The 12,253-nt window shown below is 39.5% G+C and overlaps 1 protein-coding gene across 1 annotated transcript in view; it reads right to left on the reverse strand.

Annotated features, from left to right (window-relative positions):
• The window catches only part of DNAI4 (dynein axonemal intermediate chain 4), a 603,028-nt gene extending 601,230 nt beyond the window's left edge, over positions 1-1,798 (reverse strand). Inside the window, exons 1-2 of the mRNA XM_053693220.1 lie at positions 1,781-1,798; positions 800-984 (exon numbers count right to left, since the gene is read on the reverse strand). Coding sequence (XP_053549195.1) covers positions 800-984; positions 1,781-1,798 — 203 coding nt within the window. The remainder of the gene's footprint in view (positions 1-799; positions 985-1,780) is intronic.
• Positions 1,799-12,253: the final 10,455 nt, after the last annotated feature.

Below are 12,253 nucleotides of genomic sequence, written 5' to 3' on the forward strand. Positions count from 1 at the left end.
GCATTACACAGTCTTGTTAGAAAATGGCTAGTCATACCTTGAGCAGAAAAGTCTGCAAACTGTTCCCCCCAACTGAAGTTCTCTCATCTCAACAGTCCTGTGTGGGAACAGCAATCAATTTTAGTTACTGCTGCTAAAATCATACTCCTCTTTTAAACATAACTCTTCATCTCTTTCTGTTTCAGAGTAAATAGTACATACCAGCACTATTTTAAAATAACAAACTCTTGATAGAAGAAATAAAAAACTACAACTAACACCACAAACTCCTCACCATCCCCGTGGAGATGCTACTTGTTCAGAGCGGCAAGGAGAATGACTGGGGGGCGGAGCCAGAGGGGGAGCTATATGGACAGCTCTTGCTGTGTGCTCTCCTTGCCTTTTCCTGTAGGGGAGGAGAATATCCCACAAGTAATGGATGACGCCGTGGACCGGACACACCAATGTTGGAGAAATAACAAACTTTTGGTTGAAGATAAACTAAATAAATACACCACTTCTCTTTAGCTACTTTCTTTCTTGTCGAGAGCTGCAAGAGAATGACTGGGAGTGGCAGTTAGGGGAGGAGCTATATAGACAGCTCTGCTGTGGGTGATCCTCTTGCAGTTTCCTGTTGGGAAGGAGAATATCCCACAAGTAATGGATGATCCGTGGACTGGATACACCTTACAAGAGAAAGTAAATTGGAAAGTTGTTTAAAATTGCATGTTCTATCTGAATCACGAAAATTTATTTTTGACTAGACTGTCCCTTTAAACGTCTGTCACCCAATTCCACTTTTCTTATACATGTATCTTACCTTGTAAATGGACCAACAAAACTGGCACTAATTCCAGTCTGCTGAGAAATGGAAAAAAGATCAGGCAAGGTTGCCCCAGATGCATCTGATGGGTTGAATAATTTGTTTGGTTTAGTTAGTACTGATGCAGGCTCTGCATGAAATAGTGCACGAGGAGTCACATCTACTCCCAGTTCATCAAAAACCTGCAACAAACAACAGCATATTGACTAATCTACTGTAATAAAATATATGTATACAAGACATCCATAAACTTATAGCAAAAAATACAGCTAGTAGAATTGGTTAGGGAAGTAAAACCTTCCATAAAATAATATTAATACTTAATAAAACAAATAAACACAGTTCATCCACAAATAACTGTATTTGTTGAGATCTAATAAGTTTTATGATTACTTATAAGTTAAAATAAAAACTTAGGGATAATATAAATACATTTTCATTGATTATTATTATTATTTGATGATGGTTGTAATGATATGTGTGATGTTTTTCATGTATTTTAAATGATTGTTTGACTTTTTGCACATACCCTGAAAAGATAAAAATAAAAAAAAGTTACAGGATGTTCTGTCAGACTAGCGAATTCATCAGACTAGCGAACGGAAGTGACGTTCTGTCAGCTGTCTGATAACAAATCAATACCGCGCATGCACTCCTCATCATAGTCGCATTCCTAAGCAACTACACCACCAACACAGCACATTCTGCAACAGTGCACGGCCGCGCACAGTGAAATTTGCTTTTCTGTTAGACAATTGACACGTGCCCTTCCATATCAAACCTTTCACACGCCCCCTCTTCTAAAGAAAACCCATTAGTAGGATGTATCAATTGAGTTCTCCCTGGTTTGTTCATAAACATGGTTTTCATCTGATGCCATATTCTACATGGTGTTCTCATTTATGACTCTCTAGACTTGAGATGCAGAATCTGACGTTGAGACATTAGAAGGAATCCCAGATCCTGTAATATCTGTACCCCATCAGCTTGATTCATATCCTAGTACAAAATGACATTGATGTTGAGGTTATGTAGCTCTTCCCTAGAAATACTTATAGGATGTGCTTGAGGTCTGGCAGGGATGTTGAATGGATGTGTTAGTGATTTAAAGGAGGAAAATGTGAATTAGCTTTTATTTTTTGATGGGCTACAAAGACTGTTTATCTAGATGTACTGGAATAGATTAGGGGGAGTGATAAACTGGGAAAGCAAACTTTAAATGGTATTTTTATAGGGGATCTTTTATATGGGATAGATAGTTTGGATTTTTTGGAGGGCTGACAACACTTGGATTATTTGGGTTGATTTGGAGTAGAACAGCATATCATTGGATTTGTTTTTTGGAGATTCTGGATGATTAAATAAAGGGGTTCTAGGTGAGATATGATTGATTTTTTTAGTTTGATTGCAAAACCTGAGATGCAGAATGGGTTTATGAAATTACTATATTTTCACTGACCTCTAATCTGGATTCAGTATTTGGTAGTGATGCTTTGGGTAGATGAAATTGTTCTAGATAGTAATTAGTAAAAATGTTTCTTATGCTCATTGCAGATTTTATAATTTTGCAAAATGTATTTTAGAAACCATTGTTTGGTAAAGGCTTGGTAATATGATGGATTGATTTTTAACAACTGGATTTTTTTTTACTTTTGGGAAGAACCAAGTTTGAGTAAAATGATATTTATTTTTTAAAAAGCTAATTTTAAAGTTTTAGAAATGATTAGTATTCTGGAGTGTTGGTGGAATTATTATTCTTTTTGTTTGGGCTAGTTTGGTGCCAGGTTTGTTTGTCTGTTAGGGATATTTAAATTGGCTACAAATGCTGGAATATGGTGACTTTCTCTGGACTGAATTAAAGGTTTGCTTTGGTTACTAGGGGTTTTCTTTTTTTGGTGGGATGGTTGGTAATTTGGTGGCAGTCTGGATGGGGTTACAGGTTTTATGACTGGGTGATCTTCTGACTGGTTGGAAGGATAATAGCTGTCTAACATTTGTGAATGGATGATGTGTTTTTGGTGAAAAACTTCAAAATACCATAAACTACATTCCTTAAAGTTGTTTATTACCCCATCCAGAATCCAGCACAGCAAGAACACTGACGTCAGCTCTGACACAAAACATGCAGAGTAACACTCAGCACAGATAAACCTACACCAAACCCCTAGGACCACAATAGGAAACACAATAAAAGAAACACAAATCCCAGAAACATTTGCAACACAGAGTTTGCAAGTGCACATGCACACACTCGCATTCACTCACAAGCACACATCCATGCACGTATACACACACAAAAAACACAACCACAACCATAAATACACTGTGACATACAACAGAGAAACCTCCATCAGCTAACACAATGTGACACACAGATAAGACACAACACAAATTCAGAGGCAAATCCCCACAGACACACACTCACACAAAGTATAATATAAAGACATCTGCACAAAAACATATGCGTACAATATAACACACTACAAGGAAGCATGTTGTGTATTTTAATCTTTGTCTTAAATGTTTTCAGATGGAATTCATTTTTCTAGCGTTCACATCCTTGTCTATTTGGTAGAGCAGAGAGAGAGAGAGACATCACACAGACTAGATATATAGCTATCTACACCACACTTACACAGACAGTGGCCCACAACAGGAATAGAAATACCTGAACATTTTAACCACCAATATACAGTGTGATCCATAAACACCTTCACACGCATGCATACACAACATAAAGGAACCCTTACGTGACACAGGTAGAGAAACAGCTGCACAGTATAGCACGTACCATAAAGAAATATACTATAGCTATACACATGCAATGCGGCACACCAAATAAACAAGCACAGTGTGATCCATAAACACCTTCACACGCATGCATACACAACATAAAGGAACCCTTACATGACACAGGTAGAGAAACAGCTGCACAGTATAGCACGTACCATAAAGAAATATACTATAGCTATACACATGCAATGCGGCACACCAAATAAAAAAGCACAGTGTGATCCATAAACACCTTCACACGCATGCATACACAACATAAAGGAACCCTTACGTGACACAGGTAGAGAAACAGCTGCACAGTATAGCACGTACCATAAAGAAATATACTGTACTATAGCTATGCACATGCAATGTGGCACACCAAATAAAAAAGCACAGTGTGATCCATAAACACCTTCACACGCATGCATACACAACATAAAGGAACCCTTACGTGACACAGGTAGAGAAACAGCTGCACAGTATAGCACGTACCATAAAGAAATATACTGTACTATAGCTATGCACATGCAATGTGGCACACCAAATAAAAAAGCACAGTGTGATCCATAAACACCTTCACACGCATGCATACACAACATAAAGGAACCCTTACATGACACAGGTAGAGAAACAGCTGCACAGTATAGCACGTACCATAAAGAAATATACTGTACTATAGCTATGCACATGCAATGCGGCACACCAAATAAACAAGCACAGTGTGATCCATAAACACCTTCACACGCATGCATACACAACATAAAGGAACCCTTACGTGACACAGGTAGAGAAACAGCTGCACAGTATAGCACGTACCATAAAGAAATATACTGTACTATAGCTATGCACATGCAATGTGGCACACCAAATAAAAAAGCACAGTGTGATCCATAAACACCTTCACACGCATGCATACACAACATAAAGGAACCCTTACGTGACACAGGTAGAGAAACAGCTGCACAGTATAGCACGTACCATAAAGAAATATACTGTACTATAGCTATACACATGCAATGCGGCACACCAAATAAACAAGCACAGTGTGATCCATAAACACCTTCACACGCATGCATACACAACATAAAGGAACCCTTACGTGACACAGGTAGAGAAACAGCTGCACAGTATAGCACGTACCATAAAGAAATATACTGTACTATAGCTATGCACATGTAATGCGGCACACCAAATAAACAAGCACAGTGTGATCCATAAACACCTTCACACGCATGCATACACAACATAAAGGAACCCTTACGTGACACAGGTAGAGAAACAGCTGCACAGTATAGCACGTACCATAAAGAAATATACTGTACTATAGCTATACACATGCAATGCGGCACACCAAATAAACAAGCACAGTGTGATCCATAAACACCTTCACACGCATGCATACACAACATAAAGGAACCCTTACGTGACACAGGTAGAGAAACAGCTGCACAGTATAGCACGTACCATAAAGAAATATACTATAGCTATACACATGCAATGCGGCACACCAAATAAACAAGCACAGTGTGATGCATAAACACCTTCACACACATGCATACACAACATAAAGGAACCCTTACGTGACACAGGTAGAGAAACAGCTGCACAGTATAGCACGTACCATAAAGAAATATACTATAGCTATACACATGCAATGCGGCACACCAAATAAACAAGCACAGTGTGAAACATAACACAGACATATATATCCAAGTGCAGTAAGTGCATATAAAGTGAAAAAAGATGAGAAGCTTGCTCTATTAGACACAGTGTGACAAACGAGACAGCATCATTTACACACAGCACACTAGTAGTTTGTACAAGCAGGACTATAAGAAGATCAAAAACAATATAACCAAACAAATTGTATGCAATAAAAAAAATCCACCAAACACACATTGTACACAAAAAGCATACCAAACACACAAACAGGCATGCAAATACACAGTGTACAAAATGTACACACACATATAAATTTCCCAGCTCACAGAATGTACACGCACACATATAAATACACTGACAGACACACCTAGACCCACCTAGACTCACAGACACACCTAGACTCACAGACACACCTAGACCCACAGACACACCTAGACCCACAGACACATCTATACTGACAGACACACCTTGACCCACAGGCACACCTAGACCCACCTATACTGACAGACACACCTAGACCCACAGACACACCTAGACCCACAGACACACCTAGACTCGCAGACACACCTAGACCCACAGACACACCTAGACCCACAGACACACCTAGACCCACAGACACACCTATACTGACAGACACACCTAGACCCACAGACACACCTAGACCCACAGACACACCTATACTTACAGACACACCTAGACCCACAGACACACCTAGACCCACAGACACACCTAGACCCACAGACATACCTAGACCCACAAACACACCTATACTGACAGACACACCTAGACCCACAGACACACCTAGACCCACAGACACACCTAGACCCACAGACACACCTAGACCCACAGACACACTTATTCTGACAGACACACCTAGACCCACAGACACACCTAGACCCACAGACACACCTAGACCCACAGACACACCTAGACCCACAGACACACCTAGACCCACAAACACACACTTAGACTCACAGACACACCTATACACACATAGCTACCTGCACAGACACCCCTAACACATATACCAACCTGCATTGGTATACACATATACCTAGCAGCATACATATACCTATTCACATATACCTACCTGCATACATATACCTATACCCATATACCTACCTGCATACATATACCTATACACATATTCCTACCAGCACAGGCACCCCTATACACATATAGCAACCTGCATACATATACCTACCTGTATACATATACCTATACACATATACCTAGCAGCATACATATAACTATACCCATATACCTACCTACATACATATACACATACCCATATACCTACCTGTACAGGCACCCCTATACACATATACCAACCTGCATACATATACACATATACCTACCTGTATACATATACCTATTTACATATACCTACCTGCATACATATAACTATTTACATATAACTATACCCACATACCTACCTGCATACATATAACTATACCCATATACCTACCTGCATACATATACCTATACACATATTCCTACCAGCACAGGCACCCCTATACACATATACAAACCTGCATACATATACACATATACCTACCTATATACATATACCTATACACATATACCTAGCAGCATACATATAATTATACCCATATACCTACCTGCATACATATACCTATACCCATATACCTACCTGTACAGACACCCCTATACACATATACCAACCTGCATATATATACACATACCTACCTGTATACATATACCTATTTACATATACCTACCTGCATACATATAACTATACCCATATATCTAACTGCATACATATAACTATACCAATATACCTACCTGTACACAAGTCTATTATCGTCATGAACTGCCCCTCTTGCACTAGGGGCAGAATAGATCTGATCGTTTCCATTTTGAACGATGGAACAGCCAGAAATTTGTTTAAACATTTTAGGTCTAGAATCAGGCGGAACGTGCCCTCCTTCTTTGGGACCACAAAAAGGTTTGAATAGTACCCTAAACCCCTTTCTGCTGGGGGTACTGGTACAATAACTCAGAGAGTTCTGCTTGGAATAATTCCAAGACTGAGCCGGCTTCCAAGTGCCCTTGGGCTGATCCGCTACGTGGCGGGCTGCTGGCGTTGGCCCTTGTCCGCACAAAAGGGATGAAAAGTAGATCCCTTAGGCTTAACCTTCTTATCCTGCGGTAGGAAAGCGCCCTTGGACCGTGGATATGATCGAGTCCAATCCTGGTCCGAACAGGATCTTTCCTTGAAAGGGAAGGGATAACAGTCTAGACTTAGAGGTTATATCCGCAGACCACGACTTTAGCCACAGAGCCCTGCAGGATAGTACGAAAAAACCTAATACCTTTGCATTCAGATGAATGATGAATGATTTGCATATTGGCATCACAAATAACATAATTTATGTAAGAACTTACCTGATAAATTCATTTCTTTCATATTAGCAAAAGTCCATGAGCTAGTGACGTATGGGATATACATTCCTACCAGGAGGGGCAAAGTTTCCCAAACCTCAAAATGCCTATAAATACACCCCTCACCACACCCACAATTCAGTTTAACGAATAGCCAAGAAGTGGGGTGATAAAAAGTGCGAAAGCATATAAAATAAGGAATTGGAATAATTGTGCTTTATACAAAAATCATAACCACCACAAAAAAAAAAAGGGCGGGCCTCATGGACTCTTGCTAATATGAAAGAAATGAATTTATCAGGTAAGTTCTTACATAAATTATGTTTTCTTTCATGTAATTAGCAAGAGTCCATGAGCTAGTGACGTATGGGATAATGACTACCCAAGATGTGGATCTTTCCACACAAGAGTCACTAGAGAGGGAGGGATAAAATAAAGACAGCCAATTCCTGCTGAAAATAATCCACACCCAAAAATAAAGTTTAACGAAAAACATAAGCAGAAGATTCAAACTGAAACCGCTGCCTGAAGTACTTTTCTACCAAAAACTGCTTCAGAAGAAGAAAATACATCAAAATGGTAGAATTTAGTAAAAGTATGCAAAGAGGACCAAGTTGCTGCTTTGCAAATCTGGTCAACCGAAGCTTCATTCCTAAACGCCCAGGAAGTAGAAACTGACCTAGTAGAATGAGCTGTAATTCTTTGAGGCGGAGTTTTACCCGACTCAACATAGGCAAGATGAATTAAAGATTTCAACCAAGATACCAAAGAAATGGCAGAAGCTTTCTGGCCTTTTCTAGAACCGGAAAAGATAACAAATAAACTAGAAGTCTTACGGAAAGATTTCGTAGCTTCAACATAATATTTCAAAGCTCTAACAACATCCAAAGAATGCAACGATTTCTCCTTAGAATTCTTAGGATTAGGACATAATGAAGGAACCACAATTTCTCTACTAATGTTGTTGGAATTCACAACTTTAGGTAAAAATTCAAAAGAAGTTCGCAACACCGCCTTATCCTAATGAAAAATCAGAAAAGGAGACTCACAAGAAAGAGCAGATAATTCAGAAACTCTTCTGGCAGAAGAGATGGCCAAAAGGAACAAAACTTTCCAAGAAAGTAATTTAATGTCCAATGAATGCATAGGTTCAAACGGAGGAGCTTGAAGAGCTCCCAGAACCAAATTCAAACTCCAAGGAGGAGAAATTGACTTAATAACAGGTTTTATACGAACCAAAGCTTGTACAAAACAATGAATATCAGGAAGAATAGCAATCTTTCTGTGAAAAAGAACAGAAAGAGCAGAGATTTGTCCTTTCAAAGAACTTGCGGACAAACCCTTATCTAAACCCTCCTGAAGAAACTGTAAAATTCTCAGTATTCTAAAAGAATGCCAAGAAAAATGATGAGAAAGACACCAAGAAATATAAGTCTTCCAGACTCTATAATATATCTCTCGAGATATAGATTTACGAGCCTGTAACATAGTATTAATCACAGAGTCAGAGAAACCTCTTTGACCAAGAATCAAGCGTTCAATCTCCATACCTTTAAATTTAAGGATTTCAGATCCTGATGGAAAAAAGGACCTTGTGACAGAAGGTCTGGTCTTAACGGAAGAGTCCACGGTTGGCAAGAGGCCATCCGGACAAGATCCGCATACCAAAACCTGTGAGGCCATGCCGGAGCTACCAGCAGAACAAACGAGCATTCCTTCAGAATCTTGGAGATTACTCTTGGAAGAAGAACTAGAGGCGGAAAGATATAGGCAGGATGATACTTCCAAGGAAGTGATAATGCATCCACTGCCTCCGCCTGAGGATCCCGGGATCTGGACAGATACCTGGGAAGTTTCTTGTTTAGATGGGACGCCATCAGATCTATTTCTGGAAGTTCCCACATTTGAACAATCTGAAGAAATACCTCTGGGTGAAGAGACCATTCGCCCGGATGCAACGTTTGGCGACTGAGATAATCCGCTTCCCAATTGTCTATACCTGGGATATGAACCGCAGAGATTAGACAGGAGCTGGATTCCGCCCAAACCAAAATTCGAGATACTTCTTTTATAGCCAGAGGACTGTGAGTCCCTCCTTGATGATTGATGTATGCCACAGTTGTGACATTGTCTGTCTGAAAACAAATGAACGATTCTCTCTTCAGAAGAGGCCAAAACTGAAGAGCTCTGAAAATTGCACGGAGTTCCAGAATATTGATCGGTAATCTCACCTCCTGAGATTCCCAAACTCCTTGTGCCGTCAGAGATCCCCACACAGCTCCCCAACCTATGAGACTTGCATCTGTTGAAATTACAGTCCAGGTCGGAAGCACAAAAGAAGCCCCCTGAATTAAACAATGGTGATCTGTCCACCATGTTAGAGAGTGTCGAACAATCGGTTTTAAAGATATTAATTGAGATATCTTCGTGTAATCCTTGCACCATTGCTTCAGCATACAGAGCTGAAGAGGTCGCATGTGAAAACGAGCAAAGGGGATCGCGTCCGATGCAGCAGTCATAAGACCTAGAATTTCCATGCATAAGGCTACCGAAGGGAATGATTGTGACTGAAGGTTTCGACAAGCTGCAATCAATTTTAGACGTCTCTTGTCTGTTAAAGACAGAGTCATGGACACTGAATCCATCTGGAAACCCAGAAAGGTTACCCTTGTCTGAGGAATCAAAGAACTTTTTGGTAAATTGATCCTCCAACCATGATCTTGAAGAAACAACACAAGTCGATTCGTATGAGATTCTGCTAAATGTAAAGACTGAGCAAGTACCAAGATATCGTCCAAATAAGGAAATACCACAATACCCTGTTCTCGGATTACAGACAGAAGGGCACCGAGAACCTTTGTAAAAATTCTTGGAGCTGTAGCTAGGCCAAACGGCAGAGCCACAAACTGGTAATGCTTGTCCAGAAAAGAGAATCTCAGGAACTGATAATGATCTGGATGAATCGGAATATGCAGATATGCATCCTGTAAATCTATTGTGGACATATAATTCCCTTGCTGAACAAAAGGCAAGATAGTCCTTACAGTTACCATCTTGAACGTTGGTATTCTTACATAACGATTCAATATTTTTAGATCCAGAACTGGTCTGAAGGAATTCTCCTTCTTTGGTACAATGAAGAGATTTGAATAAAACCCCATCCCCTGTTCCGGAACTGGAACTGGCATAATTACTCCAGTCAACTCTAGATCTGAAACACATTTCAGAAATGCTTGAGCTTTTACTGGATTTACTGGGACACGGGAAAGAAAAAATCTCTTTGCAGGAGGTCTCATCTTGAAACCAATTCTGTACCCTTCTGAAACAATGCTCTGAATCCAAAGATTGTGAACAGAATTGATCCAAATTTCCTTGAAAAAACGTAACCTTGCCCCCTACCAGCTGAGCTGGAATGAGGGCCGCACCTTCATGTGGACTTAGAAGCAGGCTTTGCCTTTCTAGCTGGCTTGGATTTATTCCAGACTGGAGATGGTTTCCAAACTGAAACTGCTCCTGAGGATGAAGGATCAGGCTTTTGTTCTTTGTTGAAACGAAAGGAACGAAAACGATTATTAGCCCTGCTTTTACCTTTAGATTTTTTATCCTGTGGTAAAAAAGTTCCTTTCCCACCAGTAACAGTTGAAATAATGGAATCCAACTGAGAACCAAATAATTTGTTACCCTGGAAAGAAATGGAAAGTAAAGTTGATTTAGAAGCCATATCAGCATTCCAAGTTTTAAGCCATAAAGCTCTTCTAGCTAAAATAGCTAGAGACATAAACCTGACATCAACTCTGATAATATCAAAAATGGCATCACAGATAAAATTATTAGCATGCTGTAGAAGAATAATAATATCATGAGAATCATGATGTGTTACTTGTTGCGCTAAAGTTTCCAACCAGAAAGTTGAAGCTGCAGCAACATCAGCCAAAGATATAGCAGGTCTAAGAAGATTACCTGAACACAGATAAGCTTTTCTTAGAAAGGATTCAATTTTCCTATCTAAAGGATCCTTAAACGAAGTACCATCTGACGTAGGAATAGTAGTACGTTTAGCAAGGGTAGAAACAGCCCCGTCAACTTTAGGGATTTTGTCCCAAAATTCTAATCTGTCAGACGGCACAGGATATAATCGCTTAAAATGTTTAGAAGGAGTAAATGAATTACCCAATTTATCCCATTCTTTGGAAATTACTGCAGAAATAGCATTAGGAACAGGAAAAACTTCTGGAATAACCACAGGAGCTTTAAATACCTTATCCAAACGTTTAGAATTAGTATCAAGAGGACCAGAATCCTCTATTTCTAAAGCAATTAGTACTTCTTTAAGTAAAGAACGAATAAATTCCATTTTAAATAAATATGAAGATTTATCAGCATCAACCTCTGAGACAGAATCCTCTGAACCAGAAGAGTCATCAGAATCAGAATGATGATGTTCATTTAAAAATTCATCTGTAGGGAGAGAAGTTTTAAAAGATTTTTTACGTTTACTAGAAGGAGAAATAACAGACATAGCCTTCTTTATGGATTCAGAAACAAAATCTCTTATATTATCAGGAACATTCTGCACCTTAGATGTTGAAGGAACTGCAACAGGCAATG

Source organism: Bombina bombina, chromosome 10 (assembly GCF_027579735.1).
Source record: "Bombina bombina isolate aBomBom1 chromosome 10, aBomBom1.pri, whole genome shotgun sequence".
Lineage (NCBI taxonomy): Eukaryota > Metazoa > Chordata > Amphibia > Anura > Bombinatoridae > Bombina > Bombina bombina.